This window comes from Phallusia mammillata, unplaced genomic scaffold (genome assembly GCF_965637545.1).
Source record: "Phallusia mammillata unplaced genomic scaffold, kaPhaMamm4.hap1.1 HAP1_SCAFFOLD_160, whole genome shotgun sequence".
NCBI classification, from domain to species: domain Eukaryota; kingdom Metazoa; phylum Chordata; class Ascidiacea; order Phlebobranchia; family Ascidiidae; genus Phallusia; species Phallusia mammillata.
The window spans coordinates 1-26,633 of record NW_027648898.1 but is presented as its reverse complement, the minus strand read 5'-3'; the positions used below and the strand labels follow the sequence as shown (position 1 = coordinate 26,633).

General features: G+C 35.1%; 3 protein-coding genes across 15 annotated transcripts; 1 reads left to right on the top strand and 2 right to left on the bottom strand.

Annotated features, from left to right (window-relative positions):
• Positions 1-2,337: 2,337 nt before the first annotated feature.
• On the bottom strand, positions 2,338-6,308 carry LOC145207765 (centrosomal protein of 104 kDa-like). Its single transcript, XM_080078793.1, has 5 exons — positions 6,235-6,308; positions 5,499-5,531; positions 4,571-4,679; positions 3,675-3,852; positions 2,338-3,423 (listed from the first exon to the last, which is right to left on the bottom strand). The coding sequence occupies exons 1-4, from the start codon at positions 6,306-6,308 to the stop codon at positions 3,841-3,843; spliced, it is 228 nt and encodes a 75-aa protein (XP_079934919.1). The 3' UTR covers positions 2,338-3,423; positions 3,675-3,840.
• A 785-nt stretch (positions 6,309-7,093) lies between these two features.
• Positions 7,094-21,859, bottom strand: LOC145207763 (eukaryotic translation initiation factor 3 subunit B-like). Of its 13 annotated transcripts, none has more exons than XM_080078790.1 (17): positions 20,518-21,858; positions 19,375-19,557; positions 18,406-18,620; positions 17,502-17,643; positions 16,915-17,118; positions 16,490-16,618; positions 16,015-16,091; positions 15,276-15,457; positions 14,510-14,681; positions 13,930-14,133; positions 13,490-13,618; positions 11,859-12,008; positions 11,047-11,575; positions 10,591-10,663; positions 8,581-8,692; positions 8,101-8,241; positions 7,094-7,161 (listed from the first exon to the last, which is right to left on the bottom strand). In XM_080078790.1, exons 5-8 carry the CDS (start codon positions 16,930-16,932, stop codon positions 15,415-15,417), a joined length of 267 nt encoding a protein of 88 aa, XP_079934916.1. In that variant the 5' UTR covers positions 16,933-17,118; positions 17,502-17,643; positions 18,406-18,620; positions 19,375-19,557; positions 20,518-21,858; the 3' UTR covers positions 7,094-7,161; positions 8,101-8,241; positions 8,581-8,692; positions 10,591-10,663; positions 11,047-11,575; positions 11,859-12,008; positions 13,490-13,618; positions 13,930-14,133; positions 14,510-14,681; positions 15,276-15,414. The 13 variants fall into 13 exon arrangements, with proteins under 13 accessions (XP_079934916.1, XP_079934915.1, XP_079934917.1 ...); XM_080078789.1 differs by having other exon boundaries at positions 14,510-14,651; XM_080078791.1 differs by lacking the exon at positions 13,930-14,133 and having other exon boundaries at positions 14,510-14,651.
• Positions 21,860-22,641: 782 nt separating this feature from the next.
• Positions 22,642-26,569, top strand: LOC145207767 (uncharacterized; the record flags this gene model as incomplete). The annotated part of the gene is given in 10 exon segments (XM_080078794.1): positions 22,642-23,102; positions 23,340-23,492; positions 24,082-24,252; positions 24,409-24,585; positions 24,909-25,054; positions 25,161-25,284; positions 25,360-25,499; positions 25,750-25,972; positions 26,236-26,371; positions 26,428-26,569. Coding segments are annotated over 10 exon segments (1,521 nt in total), but the record flags the coding sequence as incomplete, so codon positions are not given.
• Between the last annotated feature and the right edge of the window lie 64 nt (positions 26,570-26,633).

Genomic DNA, 26,633 nt, shown 5'->3' with positions numbered 1-26,633 from the left:
AACGCCTTAAGTTCATTAACTGTTAAAATAATTTTTAAATGCGCTTACTTATTAATATGAATGATTTAACCGATGCTGACAACTGAATAGCCGCTCTAACACACAAGTGACATGCAAAACAATAAATGCAACATGCACAAGCATCATGCAAAAAAACAACAGGTTTGCTATTCGTTGCAGCAACGGCTAAAGAGTCACAACTATTATTAATCCCCTCTAATTCATTGGTTGATTTGTCAACATTTTATTACAGAAACTCCCGAACCGGTAGTTATGCAGCAAAACGTCTATCTAAAAGAATATAATTCATGTAGATTTGCCATAACACGTACCTGTATATAGTTCCAATTCTTCCAATAGTCAGTTCAAGCGCAAATCCGACTCCATTACGCAATGCCTTCACGACATACAGGAGATCTGCAGCAAAAACACAAATATTAATATCTGACGAATTATAGTGCATACAAAATAAAGTTATAAAATTACCACTTCTAACTCTACTCCTGCCTCACAGCTCTTTAGCTTACTCTGTGTTACGTTGTATCTGTAGATTTAACATTACTCTGGTTACTTAACTTATTAAGTATTTCCGATGTGTGTAGTTCCCATTCATCTAGTGATCAGTCCAATGCCGATATTATTCCCCAGTGTCTTAACCGCAAACGGGAGATCTGCAATAACCAATGTAAATATTAAAGTTCGATTGCTGTTGGTTTTAGAAATGAAAATAAAATAATATTAGTGCATATTTGACGCTCCGTTTGTTAACGCTTCTAATCTTTACTCCTGCCTCACAACTAGTAATCTAAACTCAAAACAAACGACTGTTACAAACCAGGGAACGCCAACTAAGCAACATCACATCTAGCTTTCTGGTTACTTAACTTAATTAGGCCTTTCCGATCTTTCCATCTTCTTCGATCACTCCGCCTCCAGTAATTGTCTGCAAAACAAAATATAAGCAGTACCAGGAATTTGACATAACGTAATATTAATTACAAAAAGCTTAACTATATACCAACATGTGAAGACAGGATAAGTGCACTTTTATACTATTTCCCCATGTTGGCCCCTACATATGATACTACGTGATACAAGTTAATAGATAACATATAAAAATACTCGCCTGTTTTCGGAAGTGTGTGTTGTGAGCCAACGAAGCCCTCTTCCGTAAGAACGATGTTTCAGCGTCCAGCCAATCAATTCCCGAAGCCATCCAACGACCTGAAACAAAGTGATCCAGCAGCAGTATATAGTGTATTTGAAAAGTGAATTAAACATAAACGCATAACATATAACAAGGTATCAGTGCGAGTTTACTACTACAAAGACACCAAACAAGTTGATTTACAACTCGCAAATTACCTGTTTATTCTCAATTGGTGAGTCGTCACATCGACACAGCTACCTTCACCAAGTTGTTCGCAAGGAGTGACAGACCGAAGGCGCAAGGACAAAGTCGTCTTACTTTTTTTCTTTTTCTTTCAACCAATTAGAACGCTTGCTTCTCAAACGTCATATGGGCGCTCTTCAACCGTCCAATGACAGGCTTTGTGCATCAATCAGTGAATTCCACTTCGGGCTGGTTGATTGATTGCGGGAGGCAAAAATCTTGGAATGATTGGCTGCTGAACTGTTGTGACGTGGCTTGACTTGATTGGTTCTTGTGACACAATTGCTTGCTGGTAGAATCCAAAGTTCGTTAGGATTTGTAACCAAACAGCACAAATAGGTTTAGCCATCCGTTTAATTGTCCCGTCATCGTCAAAATGTAATGCAACTTCATTAAAGAAAAAGTTTTATTTTACTTGGTGTGTTGTTGCGTAGACGAAATAAGTATTAAAAACGTTGTTATGTTTCGTTTTCCTTTACCAACGACATTAAATTTTGTGCCATTGGGGCGACTAAACATACAACCAGCTTCAAACATTCTGGCAATTAACATTTTTAGAAGGAGTCTGTACATGTATATAGCTGCCTACTACGTATAAATCCAAAGCAAATGTTTAGCCCAGTGGCTCCCAAACTTTTTCGGCAAACTTCTCCCTTAGCAGTTTAAACATTTTCATTTCTCCCTAATATACTACGTAGTAGATGCTAAACAATACAAAGATCATTAAACATTGGATCTTTTATCAACTTTACAGGTTATATTTCCAGAGCTGAAGCATCTATTTACAAAGCACATGTAAAAATTAAAGTCAATTTTCCCCTCAAGTTTCAAAATCCATCTCTTGGGAGGAATTCCTTCTTAAAAACAAGATGACAAGAGACGTCTGTGCTTAAATATAGCTGCTAATTTCTTTTCATTTGCCCTCTTGACATAGAACTCAAAGATACAGAAGCAAAATGTTTAATATTAAAAATGCAAGTAAGAAAATGAAACTATTTATCACACTTTACAGACAGTAACATGAAAAACAAACTTAAATGAGATGAAAACAAAAACATAATCACACATATGCATGGTTTGTCACAATTTGGTGTAAGAGTTATACCCACTTGTTCAACGTACTGTACTGGCATTTTCCTAAATTTTATTGTCTTTTTGACATGCTTTTAGTGCTACATTTTTATTAGTGACTTTTTTGTTGATGGACATGGTCTAAAAGAAATTCTATATGTTGTTTATCTCACAGTGAAGAATGGTGCCCGGTCAAGTTTGTAATATAATATATGATATCTTTATGCACGTTTAATTTCTTGTTTGTTTATGTTGCAACTGTTTTGTTATACAGGAATGATTTTATTCATTAGGACCAACACATAAAGACTAAGAAATTTGGTCATGAGAAATGAACAAATGTATTGGTCACTTGCTCATTGGTTTAATAATACATTGCATGATTTTATTGGAACATGTTAGTTTACTTAATAACAAAATGAGATGAATAAGGGATTTACTTTAGTCTACGAACTTTATCTTTCAGAAGGGTAAGACACAGTTTTGTCACACAATATATCAGAATTCATTTGTAAACCAAAAAACTTGCTATATTAAAAATATTTAAAAGTAGACGGTTTTCAATGGAAACAGGTTCGGAAGCCCTTTATGAGAAAAGTCTTGACAATTAGGGACGATTTATTATTTTTTGCCAAGTAATGCTAATATTATTAGAAGCCAACAAAAGACTTTTTACAAACCATTTCCTCATGTGTAAGCAGGTTTCTGTCGCTCGCAGCCACCACTATTATTTATCCTGTCACTACCTCTACATGTATACAGGAAAAAACATACAACACAAAGGGAACAAAGGAAGCAACAGTACGATATCACTGCATAAAAATATATATCGACGCACAGTGTAAGCCAATAACCCTGTGCAAACTAAGCAAAAATATTAAGGCAAGCAAACTATTCGTGAGGAGATTTCTTCTTGTTCTTCGTCGCTGCTGCTTTTTCCGCTTCAGCTTATGCTCTCACTAAAATAAATACAATTTTTGCTTATTTAGATGTAAATAATGGTAGAACTAGCGATAGCCTACTACGAAGCTGACATGTGCTGCATACACGGTAGGCAATGGTGCTTGTGATTCAACTTTTGACAAGTTCACCACTGAGCCTGTACAGCTAAGTTGGTAAAGCGCCAGCCCCAAAACTGTTGACAGAATTTTTGACATTTCTGATAATCATTTACCACTAGGTGGTAGCAAGTTTCAAACATCTCACTTACATCTGTTTATTGAGGGAAGTCTTCGTGAGTTGTCGCCACATGCATCTCTCTTTGACCTCATCAAGTGGGCTTTCCACGACTCCTCGCCGGGTAGGATATTGTGATGACACAATGGACAGTGTTCCTGCTGACCTTCATTCATTGCTATGGAGATGATCAAATTATTTTAGGCTTTATTCTGAGAGCAAAAGTAAGCAAACAAATTTCTGCTTGGCTAAGTTAGCAACACCCAAGTATGCTACATTATATAGATAAAGTCATCTGATAACATTTTCATTTTTAAGCCAGTTAGATGGGATACTGTTGGCATTTTTAAAGCTCATCCGCCCTTCATTAGGTCTTATTTTGGGTACTTAACGAGTTGCTAGGCACTCTCCACACTGCAGAGGTGTGTGGTGAGCTGGTTTAGTCACCAACGACCCGACTATGAAACAGGTAGTACAGTACTGGATTACATATTACCAGCAGCACGCAGAGCATGTCTTGACAGAGTAATGTATTTCCTTTCCATAAATAGGATAGTTAATTAATTTTGTGGCAATTTTTTTCAATTTCTGGTGAAACCCCTTTGATGGTATAAGTTGGTGCTGAAATCGCTACATTACAGGATGCAGAAGTTAACAATGAGCCTGTATAATATGTATTGGCTGCTTTATGTTTCTAAAACTGTGTTTGTAATTTAAAACAGTTTCTATTTTTGCTCTATACTAGAATATCAAAAGCATGTGCTTTCAGGAGTGGTATGAACTTTTAGTTGATCTGTTTACAAGTCTGTACAATTTTTGCTATTCAATGATGCGTTTAAGGACCCCCAACCACCCCCCTGGAAGGACTCCTGTTCGACTTGTACATGTGAATATCAGGAGCTTGTGAGTATGTCAGCAACATTAATTTACCTGTTTACAGTGTTCACATCTCCTTAACATTGGACATTGTTTCCAGTAATGTAAATCTAAACCTTCATCTGTAAATCCCTCATCTCTTTCACCACAGAAAATACACATGCTGCAAAACAAACAAGGTAGTTGTAGTAAAAGTAGGTAAAGATGACATTTTTTGCTTGTTGGTATATTTTTCTCAGACAGAATAACAAAACAATTGATTTTCCGGAAAAAAAAACATCAAACTAATGTTGATTTTTTATAACTTTGCATTAGAAGTAAGCAGCATTACACAAGCATGCTAAAAGCAGGTTTTGTGCCAAGTTTCAATACAATTTTTGCATAAGCAAGTACACAAATCAATAAGCATACAAACACTTTTAAATATTGATCAATCCATACTGTGACCAACATTGACAATTGAACAACTATTTTGTTTGTAACAGCTTACTCAGATGCATGACTGCAGGTTAATTTCAACTAGAGAACAGAAAATACACCTGCTACAATAAACAAACAGGTTAATTGTACTACAGTTGTAATTTCGGTTTGTTTTTCTCTAGGCAAGGTAATAAAAAATGATTTTCAAAAAACATCATCAACTGATTTCAATTTTACTATTATTTGTATGAAGAAGTAAATAGATTGATACAGCCTGATATAAGCTTCAGCTTTTATAATGGGATTTAAGCACATAAACCAATCATTATTAAGCAAAACCATATCTGATTTTTAAATAACATTCTAGATATGCATAGTACCAAAGCTACCAATTGATAAGCAATCACCTATTTTGTTTTAAACAATCTTACTTAAATGCACAATTGCACTGGGAAGAGTTCCTAACAAGTTTTTATTTTACCAGAGCACATGCATATTATAGCATAAACGCTTAAATATATACATATAATATTGCATAAAACAAATAAATTTGGAAACTTACTTGTCCAGAAACGAATCATCATCGGCACTGGTCCTAAATAATAATATATTGCTTTAAATATATCCTATTTAACGTTCTTTTTCAAAGAAAAGAAGGAGTAAATAGTGGCATAATGGGGTAAAACAAAAAAATAGACACCTATGAATAGCAAATTCTACAAGCTGTCCAATTTTCATTCAATTCGAACATTGATAAAGGGTCACCCATTTTAGGGATTATTTGGTTGAATTGTGGTGTTACAAGGCAAAACATAACATTTGAAGACTTAGTATGTTCAATAAACTTTGCAAATTTCATATAATTAGAACGTTTTTTAAAAGTTCATTTATTTTAGGGGGCTAGTTGAGTAAATGTTGAGGCTACAAGGTAAAACACATCAATCGAAACCTGGTAATAGCATAGTCTACCCAAAATTTAGCCTATTCCGACACTGTTTAATAAACTCACCCATTTTAGGGGGCTAGTGGGGTAACTAATAGGGTTATTTGGACAAACAAAGTGGGATGCACATCTACATAACTATATCTACCATCTGTGTACATTTCAGACAAATCCATCAAACATTTGATGGAAAAACGAGTCGGACAAACTTTGGGGAGAAGAAAACAAAAGAAAAAACAAACAAAAACAATTTGAGTAAAATCAATATGTGTCCCCTTCAGGGAAGGGGACCCATAACTATTTCCTCAACGACAACAAAACTGTAACTGGATCTCTGAACCAATTCCATACAAACCTCACTTCACTAAACTGGAATCGAATTCCTATTGTCTGCATTCTCTCCTGCCAACCAATTTGTTGGAAGTACATCGTTCGTGACAACAAACTTGATTCAGCGACATTCAAACATGCATTTTATACCTTTGCAGAAAAGTAGCTAAAAATATTATCGCATAATAGTGGTGAGTTATACAAAGATGCACAAAACACAATTTACAATCCTAGAAACAACATGCAAAAACTTTGTCTTTAACCAGAATCAAATATAGCAGATAACATATGGCTTTTTGTTTTGCAGTAGATCATACCATTATCAGCAATATTACAAAGTCTACATGCATTTATCCTTTATGTAGTAGGTGTAAAAGTAAAGATAGGAAATGCATTACATCACCTCATTGTGATTATTGCATTTTAAGCAGTTTCTGTTTCACAGTTCAAGGATTGACACAACTTGATCAGATCAGATTAGGCAAGTGTTGGTAAAAAAATGTGTTCGCTTTATATATTTGCTACATATAAGCTCATTAGTAATTTGTTTTGGATCATTTTTGGCCTACTTTGAAATGTCCAGCTATGTTTACAAACTTGTTTTAACTCACCTTTGTAAGTAAAAATATAAAGTTCAGTTGCAAGCAGCTGTTTGATGTTTGTGAGTTTGAAACATTTTATACGTTCTTTTTTCTTTTTAACGATTTACTATACACAACATTTGATCTCCTAACATAACTGTTTTTGCAAAATCGATAAGGTCTCCACACACATGTTTATGAGAATTGCTTACGATATAAAAATGGTGCAAGTATTTTTAGATTCTGAAGGACAAATTAGTAGAAAGCATCAAGCCACATTATTAACCTGCAAGTTTTTTTCATCCACAATTCTCCAAGATTCACTTGGTGGAACGGGTAGGGCTGTATTTCGTGGAATCCAATCTTGGATCCTGAAAAACAAGTCACACATACTGGGTGTGAATATACTGAAGGGCCATTACGAACAGAAGCATATGTCTACGCTCGTTAAAAAACCAAACATCGCACAATGTTTTTCGGTCATTTTTGCAGAACAACCTGTGCTACAAAATTTAGATATGGCCGAAGCAAAGTGGTTGGGATTGATTAACGCCAAAATAAACATCCAGTGCATGATACTACCGCGTGTTCGCTAAATTCGTTTTCCACGCATTCCCCTCAACCCAATTACTGTCTTATCTTTTTCTGTACCTCCGCTTTTTTTCTGTTTTGCAACACACCTGCAGCATACTTGACAGCCCGATAGTAAACAGTGCGGCGTTCACTCTGGAAAGTTTCTTCACCAGTTGCATGTTATTCTGGTAGCTTGTTTTAGTATTTTATTGTTTTTACTGTTTTACTATGCTTTTATAACAGTATTGTATTCGCTTACAGAACCGACGATGCCAAAACTTTTTGGTGAAATATATATTCTGTGAAATACTGTGTACAAGAACGGTTGATTCTGTTTGGCCTAGGATTTATACACTGGGTTTTGAATTATATTGATGTAAGAACAGTAATCACCGGAAAACTGCTACTGTAGGTGGATTTCAGTTCAAACTAGATTTTATTTTTTTATACTGAAGGGCATAGCAGATAAAATATGTTGTTTTGCAGTAGCTCATATCATCATCAGTTATATTACAAACTCTACATGCAGGTATTTATCCCTCATGTAGTGAGTGTAAATGTAAAGTTAGAAATTACATTACATTACAGTACCACACAATATTAAACATATGAAATACATAATGGATATTATCACAAAAGAAGATTACAATAAATATAATTAAATTCTGCTGTAGTTATGTTTTGATTAAACACAGTTGAAAGAATAACACAACTTGATCAGATCCGTATTATCTTACTATGTATGGGGTTGGTTAGGATTTATATTTTCTACATCTTGTGGTAAAGCATCTTTCTTCACTGATGAAATTGATGTGCTGTGAATATCCTTATATTCCTTGTGTTGGGGTTTGAACTTCGGTTGTGGGCTGGAGAAAATGCTGCAAACAAATAATATATTTGAAATGTGGCTGAAAATCAGCTGCTTAACTTCTCACTTGGTTTTATATGTTACATACAGTTCAAAACTGAAAAAAAATACACACAAACTTTAGTTTGATAAAAACAAAACTTGTGTGTAGAGAATACATTGTGTTGCAGATGTTTCTAAAATTGATGTCGTCAAAATTAAAGCAAGTTGTGGCGTAACAGAATAAAAAAACAGATAAGATAAGTGTTGGCAACAAAAAATGTTTTCGCTTAATGTATTTGCTACATATTATATAAGGTCATTAGCAATTTAGTTTTGGGTCTATGTTTACAAACTTGTTTTAACTCACCTTGGTAAGTGAAAGTATAAAGTTGAGTTGCAAGCAGCTTTGATGTTTGTGAGTTTGAAACATGAAAATGTGCCATGAGTTCGATGAAGCTTTTGTGGATTTCCCAGCTTTTCTAAACATAAATATTTTATTTGAAACATGATTAATTTTGTGCACAGAAAATTGCATACAATAAAAAAAAGAATGCTGCTTTAAATGTTAAAACTAAATACCAAAACACTCCTTAATACAATGTGTCTTGTGTTTTTTCATTTCAAGCCCTAAATAAGCTTAAATCCCTCTACCAGCAAATAAGTGTGTAAACTAGAAGGGTGGCTTAGCACATATTGCCCTTGCACATACACTATGATCTATTTTAAAACATAAATATATTTCCTATGCTTATTTTGTATTGGGTCCCATATTAGCCATCGTCTTTCATAACCTTGGTTGTTTCTGCAGGCAAAAACTCATGGGTCCCCACACATGCAAAGTTGAAAATAATGCAATTCAATAGATAACAATGAGTAAGTTTGGTATTGTGAAGACAAACACAGTGATTGGTGCTGTGCATATCTAAATATGCTATATGGAGTAAAATCTATTTAAATTAAAAAACTCATTTTAGGGGGCTAGTAGGATAACTAATTTGAGGTACACACACAAACTTAAAAGTAGGAAACCACAATGACTCAATCAATAGTACTGCAAAATTTCATTCCAATCTGCCAACGTTTAAAATTTCAACCACTAGAGGTGTTTTGAGCAACAACCATTAATGTTTCTGACGTCAAAGGGCTGTTAACAACCCCCGAACTGCAATGGCGCAATAACGATAATTTGGCATACTACAAGCTATCCAAATTTTAGCCAATTCTGACATTGTTTACAAACTCACCCCTTTTAGGGGGCTAGCGGGGTAAATACTAGGGTTATCCGGACAAACAAAGTGGGATGCACATCTACATAACTATATCTACCATCTGTATAAGTTTCAGCCACATCCATCAAGCCTTTGATAGAAAAACGAGTCGGACAAACTTCGGGGTAAAATACCCATTTTAGGGGGCTAGCAGGGTAAATACTGGGGTTATCAACAAAAACAAAGTGGAATGCACATCTACATAACTACATCTACCATCTGTATAAGTTTCAGCCACATCCATCAAGCATTTGATGGCAAAACGAGTCAGACAAACTTAGGGGGAAAAAAACATCTTAGGGGGCTAGCGGGGTAAATACTGGGGTTATCAACAAAAACAAAGTGGGATGCACATCTACCATCTGTGTAAATTTCAGCCGAATCCATCAAACATTTGATAGAAAATGAGTTGGACAAACTTCGGGGGAAAATACCTATTTTCGGGGGCTAGCGGGGTAAATACTGGGGTTATCAACAAACACAAAGTGGGATGCACATCTACATAACTACATCTACCATCTGTGTAAATTTCAGCCAAATTCATCAAACATTTGATGGAAAAACGAGTCGGACAAACTTCGGGGAAAAAATACCCATTTTAGGGGGCTAGCGGGGTAAATACTGGGGTTATCAGCAAAAACAAAGTGGGATGCACATCTACATAACTATATCTACCATCTGTGTAAATTTCAGCCAAATCCATCAAACATTTGATAGAAAAACGAGTCGGACAAACTTCGGGGGAAAATACCTATTTTAGGGGGCTAGCGGGGTAAATACTGGGGTTATCAACAAAAACAAAGTGGGATGCACATCTACATAACTACATCTACCATCTGTGTAAATTTTAGCCAAATCCATCAAGGATTTGATGGAAAAACGAGTCGGACAAACTTTGGGTAGAAGAAAAAAGAAGAAAAAAAAGAAACAAACAAAAAACATTTTGAGTAAAATCAATATGTGTCCCCTTCAGGGAACTAAATAGTGCATGATATCACATGGTAATTAGTTTTAATGGAGAACTGCGGTGACAGTTAAAGCTATTCGGATTAGGGTGAGTGTTTGTAATTGAAACAAGACACAAAAAGGACAAGAAAACTGTTTTTTACCTGCTCCTTTAGCTCAACTATGTCGACAGGAACTTTTTGAATGTGGACTATTTCAAAATTTGAAAATTGTAGCCTGAAGAAAGAAAACAATTTTGTGTTGATGACTCTTAATCTGTTACTGATGTGCAAATTAATGGAAACAGTATGAAACCAAAGTTCAAACACATCGCAAAAATAAACAGTGCAACCCACAAAAAATCTAGCTGGTTGTAATTTAAATTCAACCCCTTATATCTGCTTCCTATTAGCAAAAGTTTTAAAGGAGCATGTTTTTTTGGTTTAGCTATGACCAGTCAGCTAAACCAGCTTCAACATGGAAGCTATCAAAAAGTATAAAGACAATGTAAAGTATGGTTGAGGGTTAAATTGTCAATGCTTGGATGCATGGAATTGGGGTCATTCGGTTGCAAAATTATCCATAAAGCGTTAAATTGACCAAAACATGAATCCAAATACCTTCTTTGCTCTGTTGTATCGTTCGACTTTGACACAAAGAAACTTGCCCTGTTTGTGACAGTTCAGTCGGATGTCAAACACATTGAACAAGTTCTTCACTCAAACTTATTTCTTGGATGGAATTGCAAGAATTGTGACACGAGCTGGGATCTTGTTTTGCTCGGGCACCCAGAAAGCTAACATGTTGGCCGAGGTCGACCACACAAACTCACTAAAACTCAAGAAAAGTTTAATACTGATTTGCTATGTTTGTTCGAGGTTACCAAAAGTTTTAATACACACCTCGCTCCATCAACCACCAATAGTATAAAGTTTCCATAAAGGTATAAAATATATGAAATTTTGCATGTAAATTATTACAATGGATTTGTTTAAAATTGTTGTGTGCAGAATGAGGGTAACTAATTTGTTTTATTGTGGTTTTTTAATGACAGTTATTAGTTTTTTGCTTTAGCTACTTACAAGAGTTTCACAGACACTCAGCACACCTTTGGAATTTCTTACAAAGTAAGTACCATCGTGACTCCATCTGTCAAAGAGCAAATTTCAAACAGGTTATTTAAACAAATTTGTTTGAACAATGATAGGCAGCTTTTTCTTCAAAAAGTCTAAATATAATTAACCACACACACAGTAAATGAATTTACCACAAATAGTTTTTTTTTGTCAAATAGTCTGTAACAAATATAGAACAGTTGGGGTATTTCTTCGTTCTTTTTTTATTAATTTTTTGATGTTATAACAATTTTTATTAGCTAATGAAAAACATGTAAAACACAACATTAAGGTATGTAAAAGATTTCATTACATACTTAAATATGGGCCACTGCCTGTCATCAGCTCGAGACATGTCGGCATGGAAACCTCTCTTCTTTGTGCCAGTAAAAACTTCCCATATTATAATGGACTGGACATCTTCACTAGTTCCTTGTTCCTGCATTGGCCTGAAAGTTACCAAGTATCTGCAAAAACAACAAGGATATTTTTTCTCTGTTTTGTTTTAGTTAGACTCACAATCCTAATATCCAACTAATTTTAATAAACAATTAAAGCACTTGCATGAAAAACAATGAATGGTATCTTTATTTTACAGGTAATTGCAGCAATGCAGACTTGTTAAAAAGTTAGAAAAGTGTACAAAATCAAGGATATCCTAAATATAATACTGTTTAGTGATGGGACAATACCAGGTTTTAAAGCGAGTACCGATACCAAGTACGAGTACCACATGTATATACGTTCTATACCGAGTACTTAAGTGTAGTGTTGTACTTAGTTGTATATCACTGGCTAATTTATCTGTCATGGTCGGGGTACAGGTGTGCACACACATGCCAAAAATGTAATTTCCATGTGATAGCGAAAAAGATATACATAAACTGGCGGAACGTTTTTCCAATTTTGTGCTGTCCGAAGCAAATATTGGCATAAAGTTGCAAGCATTCTTATGGTGTACATCAGCCTTCGGTACTCGCACGCTGGTATCAAAAACTGAGGCAAAATATTTCGATACCGAGTAAGAGTATCGATACCACTGAAATCATTCAATACCATCGATACTGAGCACCGGATACTCTTCCCATCACTAATACTGTTAGTTCAAATATATGAATGCTGCTCGGGTATGTTTCAAACTTCGAAGCTATAACTGTACATAAAAACTCAAGAAGTGCACTACAACATATATATTATATATATATGACACATGTATTATTTTTTTATGTAATCTTTGCACACATTAGGTAAGATTAAAAGCTCATTTATAACTTTGCAAGGTCTAAACATAACATGCATTCACACCAATAGTTGTGCCAAATGTCCATTAAATATGGGTTGGTAGATTGTAAAAAAGTTGTATACACCAGACATTAATCATTTTTTTTTGTTGAAAAAAACCTCATAACCAGAAAACAGTGCCAGGCACAAATCTATATGTGGTGCAAAATAATTTACTGCACCCTGATCTATACTAACGACCACTTCTCACCTTTCAGATGGTGAAAAGTTAATAAGTTAGACACCAGGGTGGGCAAATCTATGAATCTGCTTGAAGTGTTCCCCTCCCCATAAAGCAACTCCTTTAGCATGAAATGTGACCAAGTATGATCCTTTAGGTGACCACCTTGTGTATGTTTCAGTCCAACTCTAAAAAGTTTAAAATACATATATGATTTTGATATACCCTTGCTCAACTTGGAATTGCCATTTTGCACAATACTTAAAGATTTGACCATCTTTTTTGTGATGTCTATTAGCAATGTATCTTTATTGCATTTCAACAATATTGAGCTTTTTTAGTTGGCATGCAATGAATTATCTTTGCTAAATATAATTTCCCTTTAAAAAATGTTGTAATTAATATTAGATAAAAACAATGCAACGTAACTTTTTTCATTATTTTTATTCATTATGGGGTGTGCAAACCAGAAACAATTTGTCATACCTTCCTTTCTTTAATAGCAACTGGTTCTGCAGCAGTATTCAGGTATATAGCAGTCTTCTAACCACCTTCATAAATTACACTAAACTGTTCATTGCTTTCCTCCTCTTCCAAATAGTAATGCAAGTTGCCCTACAAACAATGCAACATTCAGCAGTTGTTAGACTTATATAAGCCACAAACATGAAAAACTTCATGGAAGGGGACCCATAATAACAAATCCAGTTGCGTTCATTTACCCATGTTCTCACATTTTACATACAGTATACCATAGGTGCTATATCAAGCTGTATTTAATACCAGCCTTCAACTTTTACTACACTTTTCTGCAAAAATAAGTAATACTAGATTTGGTAATATATTTCTTCTAATCAATCAAAAGAATTGATCCAAACCACATTTAAATTCCCCCAGTTGGAAACATGCCTTGATAAGTTATTTACCTTTTCAAACACAACCACAGCATGGTAAGGGTCCGACAAACTTTTAACACTGAAAATTACAGAAGCTGATCAAGTCGAGCAGACAAGTAGCAGGAATCCTCGTCACCAACAACCATTCCCCATTCAAGTTCGGCCTCGTTCCTTCCAAGGTCACCTGACCTTAACCTCCAGAACCCCAATCAGACATCCACTGGAGGGCAGGTGCTGCGGGATATAAAAATTTCACATCATATTCTGCAACATTCAAATACCTTCATCAGGTTTTTATAACACTTTAAGCACATAGTACAGCACACACAAAAAAATAATGCAAAACGGCGTTGTTTTATCAAAATTTCTGTTTTATAACTTACACTGGGTTGGCACTGTACCACTGGATCTAAATGTATTTTGCTTATACCACAAACAAACAGAACATATTTAATTTCATTTGGCCCTAGAAAAAGTTTAAATGTGGACACAAATATTCAATAAACCTATGAATTAATCTTATAATGTCTTGTCAGAATAGTATCTAGTGAGAAGTTAAGTTGGCAATTGAATAAGTTTTCATATAAAAGTTTCAGTTTTTATAACTTACACTGGGTTGGCAGTGTACCACTAGATGGAGCACTTGTGGCTGGGGAGGGTTGAAGTTGCTCACTTCGAGGTGCAATAGAATTATCAGGAGGGAGTGTTTGGAGTTTGGGGGAGCGTGTTTGTGTTGATGATCGGATCAACAACTGCAGACAAAACACAAAATAAACAGGAACCTGAGATCAAAGTAGGTTGCAATGTATTTTGCTCATACCACAAACAAACAGATCATAATTAAAGAAACTGATTAAATATGCTCAAACAATAAAAATGCACAATTTTTGAGACCACATAAACATTTAAACTCAAAATTTAAATATGTAAAGTTTACATCAAAATACACTTCTTAGAGTTACAGATTTACCACGGGCATAAGTTCAACTTGTTTCAGGCCATGGACCAAATATCGTGGACCAGTCCATTGTTAAATAAGGATAAAAAAACATCCAGCACAAGTATATTGACTTGAAATATATAACAAATAATAACAAAAGGCAATAACTTGGATAAGCTTTTTTCATATTGAATATTCAATAAATTATATGCAACTAGTCTATTTCCAATTAAACAAGAAATATATTTAACAGCCTGTGGACCACCCAAAAAGTCAACATGGACCACTCCATGGACCAACAGTTGAGAACCACTGCTATAGTTGATCACACTGATTAAAAAACAAACGATCACCCAGGATACAAAACTTTGGCAGCAAAAAAACAATGCAAACCTTTCACACAATTTTCTGACAACTGATAAAGCTTTAAACCCACCTTCAAACTGGTCAGTTGCAAATACACTTGTAGTGGTGGTTTGGATGGTTGGCCAATCTGGTGGCAAAATTAGTCTTTTATCTGGCAACTGGTTCCACGCAATAACTCCCAAATATTTTCATGCAATGCTTAAGTTGTTTCATAAAGTCTTCTTGCAAATCTCCACTAGAGGTACGAGGCAGCTGGAATAAAAATAATTGTTAACTTTGGGTAACTCACAAAGCTGTTATATGTTTATGTGATCAATTCTTTGTTACATAATATGTTGGTACACATATTATATCACTAAGTTCACTAATTTAATCCTCATATATATGGTATGAAAAATAATGTGATTATAACAAGATTGTTGAAATGCATGTCAGCTTTGTAAGAGATCTGCAGCTCGACCATTGCTTGGATTTACAGTATTGTGTCCCAGACCATTGCACTTCAACCGGGTATATATACTGTATACCCAAGTGTATACCACATCAAAACTAGGGTGTATGACAGAAGAACGGTATACAAAAGGAACACAGCTTAGGTCAGTGTTACTAAATATCACTATTGTGTTTTCATAAAATGCAGGAAGGCATCACATCATAACCTTTGTGAGAAAAAGTCAACACCACTTTATGTCTAAACTGAAAAAATGTAGCAACAAGCTAACCATTAAATCAACTTCTACTGTTTACACACTTTTGTTGGCTAAAATTCCTGGGCCTAGTACAGATCTATACTAACGACCACTTCTCACCTTTCAGATGGTGAAAAGTTAATAAGTTGGGCACCAGGGTGGGCAAATCTCTGGATCTGCTTGAAGTGTTCCCCTCCCTATAAAGCAACTCTTTTAGCATGAAATGTGGCCAAGTATGATCCTTTAGGTGACCACCTTGTGCATGTTTCAGTCCACCTTTAAAAAGTTTGAAATACATGTATGATTTTGATATACCCTTGCTCAACTTGGAATTGCCATTTTGCACAATACTTAAAGATTTGACAATCTTTTTTATGATGTCTATTAGCAATGTATGCTTATTGCATTCCAATAGTATTGAGATTTTTGTGTTGGCATGCAATGAATTATCTTCGCTAAATATAAATTTTCATGAAAAAATGTTGTAATTAATATTAGATAAAAAGTAAGTGCAATGTAACTAACTGTTTTCATGAAATTTTTGTCAATATTTTATTCATTATGGGGCCTGCAAACCAGAAACGGTTTGTCATACCTTCCTTTCTTCAATAGCAACTGGTTCTGCAGCAGTATTGAGGTATATAGCAGTCTTCTCACCACCATCATAAATTATATTAAACTGGTCATTGCTTTCCTCCTCTTCCAAATAGTAATGCAAGTTGCCCTACAAACAATGCAACATTCAGCAGTTGTTAGACTTATATAAATCACAAACATGAAAACTTCATGGAAGGGGACCCATAATAATAAATCCAGTTGCTTTCTTTTACCCTTGTTCTCACATTTTACATACAGTATACAACATGCTCTATTTAGCACCACCCTTCAACTTTGACACATTAAACATTTTTTTGCACAAAAATAAGTAATACAAGATTTTTCTTTGATCAGTCAAAAGAATTTATCCAAAACACATCCAAACTCCCTCAGTTAAAAACCATGTCTTGATAAGTTATTTACCTTTTCAAACACAACCATAGCATTGTAAGGGTCCGACAAACTTTTAACAGTGAAAATTTCAGAAGCTGATCAAGTCGAGAAGACAAGCAGCAGGAATCTTCATCACCAACAACCATTCCCGATTCAAGTTCGGCCTCGTTCCTTCCAAGGTCACCTGACCTTGACCTTCAGAACTCCAATCAGACATCCACTAGAGGGCAGGTGCTGCGGGATATAAAAATTTCACATCATATTCTGCAACATCCAAATACCTTCATCAGGTTTTTATAACACTTTAAGCACATAGTACAGCACACACGGCGTTGTTAAAAAAAATAATGCAAAACGGCGTTGTTATATCAAAATTTCTGTTTTATAACATACACTTGGTTGGCTCTGTACCACTGGATCTAAATGTATTTTGCTTATACCACAAACAAACAGATCATATCGCATTTCATTTAGCCCTAGAAAAAGTTTAAACCACAAACGTTCAATAAATCTATGAATTAATCCTGTAATGTCTTGTCGGAATAGCATCTAGTGAGAAGTTAAAAGTTGGAAAATCAATAAGTTTTTATATCAAAGTTTCAGTTTTTATAACTTACACTGGGTTGGTACTGTACCACTAGATGGAGCACTTGTGGTTGAGGAGAGTTGAAGTTGCTCACTTCGAGGTGCAGTGGGATTAACGGGAGGAAGTGTTTGGAGTTTGGGAAAGCGTGATTGTGTTGATGATCGGATCAACAACTGCAGACAAAACACAAAATTCACAGGAACCTCAGATTAAAGTAGGTTGCAAAATTTTGCTTAAACCACAAACAACTATACATATTAAAGAAAGTGATTAAATAAGCTCAGACAAAAAATATACATTTTTTAAGACCACATAAACATTTAAAGTTTAAATTTAAATATGTAAAGTTTACATCAAAATACAGTTACTAGTTTTGCAGAGTTCCTATACACTAAAGGTAGGCAACTTTTTGCATATGTAGGCCACAGAAACAGGGATATTGTGAAGGCGGTCGCAATAATGCTAATGCAATAACACAAGAATGTAGGCAAACTTAAATTTAGGGAATTTAATCTCATATTTGTTCGATGTAAATATGTAAAATTTCAAGTAATCTACAGTACTTGCTAAATTTTAACCTTAAACAACTTTGCTTAGGATACAATCATGCCCAACTTCAACACAACCATATTACACAGTCCCAATGCACACACACAAAATTGTGTCTCCATTCATAACAATGCTGATTCCTAGCAATAACTATCAGCGTTAAACTTAACAACTCTTGGGTATGAGTGAGATACAAGAATCAGTCAGACTGCTGTAGCGAGCGGGTTGCCCACCCTTGCTTCAGTTGTGATTAAAACACAAAAGGACATGCAGACTACTCAATTTTGGTTTGGCAGCAACAGAGAAAGCAATGTAAGCCTTGCACGCACTTTTCTGATAACTCATAAAGCTTTAAACCAACCTTTAAACTGGTCAGTTGCAAATACCTATGTAATGATAGTAGTGGATGGTTGGTACATCTGGTGGCAAAATTGGTCTTTTACTGGCAACTGGTTCCAAACAATTCTGTAAACACCTTGTTTCACCAAACTTGAACTGAATTCCATTATTCCATTGTTCTCTCCTGTCATCTGTTTTAGTGGAAGTACATTGCTTGCGGGGACAAACTTGATTCAGCGGCATTCAAACATGCATTCCATACCTATGCGGTAAAGTAGCTAACAACATTATCTAATAATAGTGGTGAGCTATACAGAGATGTATAAAAAACTATTTACTTTAATGTAGATCACATGCAAAAACTTTGTAAATCTATTCTAATGGCCTGATAGGCCAGTTTGATTTCTAACTGGTTCGGTAGATTAAGCTGGAGAGTCTAGCGATCAGTGTAAACTGGTTGTAATGACACCATCTATATTGTGATGCTAATAATGCCTGTTGTCACATTGCTTTGCATCCATAATGGGCTTACATACAGTCTGAAGACTGCATATGACATGTGAGCTGTTATTACTTATCCCAGCCTAATAAAAACTATTCAACGTTCATGACTACAGGTTGTGCACTCCTGGCCCGCTGTAACAATAATATAATCACTTGACCATGCAAATTCATTTTTTATACTTCCTGTGTACAAAACCATTTGCTATGTATGAGGTAAACAAGTTGCTGGAAAATTGTAAAAGGTGTACAAAGGAAAAAAGTGGAAGAGCACCAGCCTAGACTAATGTTCTGTATTTTCAAACCACAGCTTCACCTACCATGGGGGAAAGGGCAATCATGGGGAAACCCCATTTTAAGTCCCCAAACTTGACACCTGAGAGAAGCCAGCACCCAATCACATGCAAAAACTTGATTTTCAATCAGGTAACTTTACTTTAAATTTTTCAATGTTGGGTAAAAACAATAACTGCTGGCCATAAAACTTGTTTTTTCATACCACCAGCCTTACTAACCATGAGGGGGGTTTCAATTCTGGGGAAACTCTATTTTAAGCCCTCAAACTTCACTGGGTTGTAGGTTGGGAAGTTCATGTTTTATCTCAGCTCCAATCTTCCAAGTGTTGACAAACTTCATGACGGGAATCCTTCAACAGAATTTTTTTTTTAGTGCAGGGCAGGCAGAAACACATGTGTTCCCTGCACAGAAATAGTTTCTGGTGTCACACTTGATTGAAAGTCCACACCTTTCTGAAGGCAATCCTAGATCACATATACTTGTATGTACAAATTAATGAAATGCGAATAAATTTAAAAAGACAAATTGGGGAAAAGCATTATATTCAGAAGGATGAATGACTTAATGATTTAACAAATTTAGGAAAAACCATAAAATGCATTTGATGAATTTAACCAATGCTGTAAAAATTCATGTTTCTATCACATATATTTAAAACTTAAACAGATAAAACAGAAACAATGCACTATATCTCTTGTTCATTTTAAGTGTAAAGCACGATTAATTTTCCTATAGTACAAAAATAATGAATTAATCCAGATTTTTTTAGTCTATGATTTGCCACATTTGAAAGCTTTATCTACAGAAGGTTATATATTTTTCAATATACAGCAAAAAGCACAATGCACCAACCAACAATGTCTGAAATTTCTAGGTCATGTACCTTAGTACTTCATGACTTTTTAAAGTTCAAATACACAAAAGAAAAGAAATGTAATGTTTCCATGTTTTTTAACCTAGTTGATAATAAGTTAATATGCAAACTAGAGATGAGGGAGTGGAACCACTTATCATTGGTTCAGGTTCGGGTTTGCTAATGTATTGTTTACAAGGGTTTAGGTTTAGTTCAGGTAAAAAAGATATACATTTTGGTGTTTAGGTTTAGTTACGGTTCGAACAAGTTACCCTCCTTGAAACTGTTTGCATTTTTCAATCAGTTTAAATCTCATTTTGTTAAACTTTAATTCTACCCATTATCTACACAGCCTTTATCAAAATCCAAAACACTTTTAATAGTGCAAGATATAACACCTTATAATTAGTTATTTTTGACACACACTTTATCTATTATCCTACATAGACTATGGTATGTTATTCTAAACAATTTTATGGCAGCCATTACAAAATATAATAAAACTTACCTGTTTCAGTTCTGGTTCAATTTCTTAATTGTTGATCATCTTTTCTTGAAGCAGTTTTTATTTAATTGTGTGTCACAGTATTCTAATAATAAGAAATAGTACTGTAAACTGTAAAAACAAACACTTTTAAAAACATTTGAAAAAAGTTTTAAAAACACCAACATCCCATATAAATAAATACAGTGTTTAATGATTTGGTGTAAAATAAAGCGATTTCGCTCATTGTTATGCAATGTTTTTGGTAGATTTTGTTAAATTTGACTTTAAAAACAGGGATACTAAGCATCCACACCAAAAAACAAAAACAATGTAGTTTGTTTAAAATACTGTATTGTGTCTGTTTGATTGCTGGAATCTTTTGTTACTGGTATAATATTGCTTGTAACAGTTACAATGGTTTACAGAATATATGCACTGGAAATAAGTAAACAACAAATGTAAAATCTTAAACACCAAAAACATGATGCTTTGGGACTTTGCCCTTTGCTTGTATACTTTTCTATTGTTGCATATGCATAGTCTTTGTTACAGAAACTAATCAGTTATATCAGTAACTAAAACAACAAGTACTCTTATCGGCACTTCACACAAAATGTATGGCAAATTGTATGGCAAGTTCAAATCGAATATTTCGTATATATAATGTGTTTTTTAACGTTAGGTATGATTTTGCAATCATGTACTTTATAGTGCTACCATTTTGCCACACCCTTCATGGTAGTTGCGTTACAACTGTTGGGTACATTAAAACTGTTTTTGCATTTTTTTGCAAGAAAAACGTTTTGCTGTAAGGAATAAACTTGACATAACTCTATTGGTTCCTAACATTGACCTGACTAATCCAGGATAAATTCAGTATCCAGCAGGAAAATGTGGTAAAGTTCTATTGCTTATTGGCTTTGAACTTTTACAGGCACAGAAAACCAGTCAATATGTCAATATATTCAAGAGTATTACACACTTTGCGTTCACAAAAGGATAATAATAAATCAAACCACAATCTGTGTGACTGTGACGTTGATGGGATGACGTCATGATTCATGTCGAAGATTAAACATGCCTATTAATAATTAAATACATTTTTATCTGTGTGCTCCAATGCTTGAAAAGCCTAGAATATTGTGTTAACATTTTAAAATTACTGGTGGGGTTCTGTCAAAAGAAAATTTGAAAACACTTCACCAAAAACTTGTTACTTCGCACAAACCGCGTGTTTCAAACTACATTATTAAGTAATATGTTTTCCTACATAAAAATATTTAAAACAGCTGTTAAATAAAGCACATTAACATTTACAAATTAGTTTTATGCGAGAGACCGAAACGCTCGTTTGCAAACTCAGTTTTATTGTTTACCTTTTAAGATTTCTATGAACACACAAAAATCGATTTAAAAAAACAAAATATTTCAAAAATTCAGTGAAGCATTTGAGCACCGAAACAAACGTGAGTTATCAAGTAATTTGTTCTGTGTACTAGGAATGCACTAGACATTCTCCCGTGGGATCGCAACCTATCGCACATACAACAAGGACGGTATATTGAATTTGCCCACATCGTATGTAAACATGAGATAAAACGTAGCCTAGGCCTGTAGGCTTAGGGATTTATGACAAGACCTCAGCGAAGTAGCTATGTACACATCTGCGTCATCACGTTCTAGCCTTAGGCAAACATTAAACGGTCGCGTGCACAAATAATCAACTCTGTTCCAGTTTTGTGCATTTGCGGCAGCTGAGTTTAGTTGAGTAGAGTTTATTTGGTTTAGCGAAACAAGACATAGTGCAATAAAACTATCACCAAAAGGAAATAGCTGCGCAAAAATTAGTTGGATTGTAAAATGCTGCAGGAAGATTTTATTCGGTAAACGAATCACTATTATTGTTTTTACATAGGCCCTAATATGCAGTCAGCGTGCAAAATATGTACTGTTGCGTTCCTGTACACGCTACGCACTCCTACATGTGTAATATATCACTATATAACTCCACTTTTCAGTGCTCAATTTGTTTATCCCAGTAAACTAAACCAAAAGTCTGATTGGCCTTTGTCGGTTTTGTACTTTAAACGCCACAGCAGCATCATGCAATCCATACTGCGCGCATGACTCTGTTTTCAGAATCGGAAACAATTAAAGGAGCCTTGAGTTTAAAGTTATTGTATCGAAAATTGGTTGAATGAAACGTGAACTTTCAGCGGTTCGCAAATAGTTTTAACAACTTCCTGTCCTGCACTTTGTATGTAACTGCTCGTTGTTGGCACCTTGCAATGTTTGTCACAGTTGTGAGTCGCTTGCAGAAGGAACAGTGCCTGAGAACGCTAGGAGGTACTTGAGCTTTATTAAGTTAGAATAAAACATAACTGTGGCAGCGGATTTTGCAATCGCGGTTATATTTGTTGCTTTGAAATGTCAAATAAGTTTTTTTGTATTTTAAATTTTAATTGCGGCCCTGGCAAATAATGCATGATCTTAATTAATGTTAATACTGATGTGTATTTTACAGGAAAACTATAGGATTGTAATGAAAACCTTGTGTATAATCGTTTTGTCACTGTTCTGTCGTTCAGTCTCAATTGTACGACCTGGTAAGTAAGAAAGTATCAGTTACTCCTTATTTGCAATCAAATTTGTACCGTAATGGTTACATTTACTGCATTGATGTGGTGTCGTGTTTACCTAAAAGATAAATTTTGACCCATCGTTTCTAACTTATTTTAGGATGATGTACATTATTTTATTGTTGTCTTTTCAATGGGTTAAAACAGGCAAACACGAATTTAATGCTTTTAGGATTGTTATTACAAGTTGCATATTTTTTGCAGGTTCTTCACAAACAATTTGCCCCAGCAGAGATCTAAATCTCATCGAGTCTGGAAGAAATTGTCGGAAACCGTGTTCAAGTGATTCAGATTGTAGAGGGCGCTTCAAGCGGTGCCGATGTGACGATGTTTGTGGCATGTCGTGTTTCAACCCAAGTAAGTTGATGGTAATCGAATTAAAAAATGAATTGTCAGGTAATATCTGTGAACACGAGCAGAAGCATTTGAGATTTTCCTTTTGTGGCGGTTTTAAGACACCTTCGTTTCACGAAATGAAGTTACGCAGGTGGAACCCTGACAGAATGAAAATAAAGCAAATGATTGTGAAATATGTTGGAGTAAAATGTATGTGAAAGGTTTCGATCCTAATTTTACCGTAGGGTGGTTAATATAATTACAAAAAGTTGAACTTATCGGAGAAAATTAAATTGCTGTTGTGAATGGCTTCTCTTTTATGTATTGCGCTTTTATCGTTATTTTTTCTTAATATTTTTTTTCTTAATATAATATTTTTCCCTTGAAATCATTCGGTCGTGAATAGATTCGTCAACACTTACTGTCCATTTCCAATATCTCGATTCAACGAGTGTAACCGAAATAACATAAAAGTATTAGTCTGTACAGTTGAAATCGTAAAAGTATTTGATCACTGATATCAATTAAATGACCTTCAGAAACCTTGTTTATGAATATGATCAAAAAATTTGTTTTATGCTGAGCTTATTGTCGCCATTTGCGTTAACAGATGCGGTGTGTGCCAGTTTAAAGGTTGAGTTTGGAAGAGTCATTTATCGTTCCCGAAAGTACGGATCTCAGGCTGAGTATCGTTGTCATCCAGGCTGGGTGTTATCGGGAAACGCAGTCCGTACATGTCGTAGTGACAAGAAATGGTCGGGTACAGCGGCACGGTGTTTAAGTAAGTTCTGTGGTCGCTTCAGGTTCTTTAGTCAGTTCATACCAAGAAGATATTCGAACTATCGTTTTGTCTTGGTAAATTCTTATGTTTCAATTCTGTTCCGTTCAAAGCCACTTGGTTTGTAGCGACAAACTTCAGTATGTATATGTGTGACAGTTTTACGATGCAATGAACCAGAAGCACCTAATCATGGTTCTGTTGCAACCGAGGGAGTTGATTTCAACTACGGGTCTCGGGTTGATTTTGCCTGTGACCCAGGTTATGAGAACATTGGAAGTGCTTCGGCAATTTGCAATAAAATAGCTACTTGGGAAGGAATGGCAAATTGCACAGGTAAGCAAATTTTAGTAGCAAGAAGTATGGTATTGCTATACATTTTAATCTTTGAACCATATAAAGCCGGTTTTCTGTGAGCAAGCCTTTTATTTTCTATCAAAAATCCTAACATCAAACAGCAAATAAAATCTTCAAAAAGCAAATTTTCTGATAAGAATAAGTTTAATAGTTTTTTAAATAACCGAATGAAAAAGTTGTTAAAATATTTCAATTTAATTTGCCAAACTTGCAGATTACCTAATCAAAGCATGCGCATTATTCACGTTTTAGTGAAACCGCATCAGGCAAATTTGTTTTAACAGTCAAATATTTTCATGTAGGTATAAAACTAAAGTGTGGACAAACTGTAAACCACACAAGCACTTCACCTTCCCGATTCGTTGGTCGAGTTGTCGGAGGAATTAATGCAGACAGGTCTTGGCCATGGCAGGCTTTAATTATGGTCAAGCACGGAACAGTTTATGACGTAAGCAACAGTACAGTTTTATTATGCCCCAAAATTGTTTATGTTAAACAAACAGCTTGACCGATTTTACTTTTATTCCTCGGTCTTGACGGTCTTGATGGTTTAGAGCTTCGCGAGTAGTTTTGCCGGTGGAACTCTGATCAACCAACATTGGGTTCTAACAGCAGCACATATATTTGATCTTTACTCCAACATTGAGAATTGTACAACAAGCTTTGTAGTGGCCGTAGGTAAAAAAAGATAAAACTACTTGCAAATTGTATCGTGTGTTACATGACAACAAAGTTATATTCTTATTTTGGAAGGGATTGTTAGAAGACCTGACAGACGAAGTAACATCGACTCTAATGTAATTGTGTTTCAACCGAGAAATATTATTGTACATGAGCGGTTCGATCGATCTGACCGATATGAAAGAAGCAATTATGATTACGATGTTGCACTGGTAAGACTACAATTTTGTTAAATTTTAAACGACCTCAAATAATATCAAATCGAGCAGGGTGCAGTTGGACCTAGGCCAACGCAACTGAGCAAATCAAAACCAGTGTTAGTTTCGAGTCGATGCAATGGCCTTCAAAATATATTTACAGGAGGATTCCGGCGGTGTGAGTTAACAAGTGATCCTCCTTCGCGGGCACAAAAGGAAAGAGACATAGCATTTGACAATAGTTTTGTCAATGTTTTTTTTTCAGATTCGCGTGGGCATAGAACTTAGTACCATCAAAGAAAATGGACTGTGGATTTGGACCGACAGCCCACCTAAGTTTAACGGAACAATTCCACTCTCAACCCATGTGAACCCTATATGTCTTCCCTGCAGTAACTCATGTATTCCGATAGAAAACTATATGTTCCGAAATGGAAGCAGATTAATAAACGAAAATGACTCCGAAGGTGCCAAATGTCTCAAAAAAGGTAACTTCCTGTCGGGCGTCCTATTGGCCAAGCTTTAGTATAGGCTATGATTAACTGCAATACTTTCTTATTCATGATGGGCTACATTTAGAGATTTAATATGAATGTGAACGAAATATGCGTTTAAGTGAAATATGATCACTGAAATGTTTTGTTGTAGTCAAATATCATGTAACTGTGAAGCTAAGAAAAAAAAAAGCGATGCAAGACAATTAGGATAAAATAACCCAACAACGCCGAACAAGCTTTTTTTTTGCTTTTAGGAAAGTGGCTTGCGAATCATTTCACTGAAGATCGAGCACCGGTGTTCGTTACAGGTTTTGGTTTTACGAATTTGACACGCAGAACCATGCCATTCAAACTTCAACAAGCAACTCAACGAATTCAACCTGACTCAATGTAAGGCAAAATGCTCCTCTATCTGTCTCCAAATCATGTCATACTTTTATCTTCAGATGCAAAATTGCTGCCAACAAAATAGTACATGAAACTTTACTGGATGTAAGGTATACAGACCGTATGATTTGTGCTCGATCTGAAACAAGTGCAGTATCAGATGCTTGTCAGGGTGACAGCGGTGGACCTTTGATGCAAAAGGTATGTTAGCAATAGGAAATGCTTCACGTATCAGAAAAATCTTGGTTAACTAATCAACTAATTT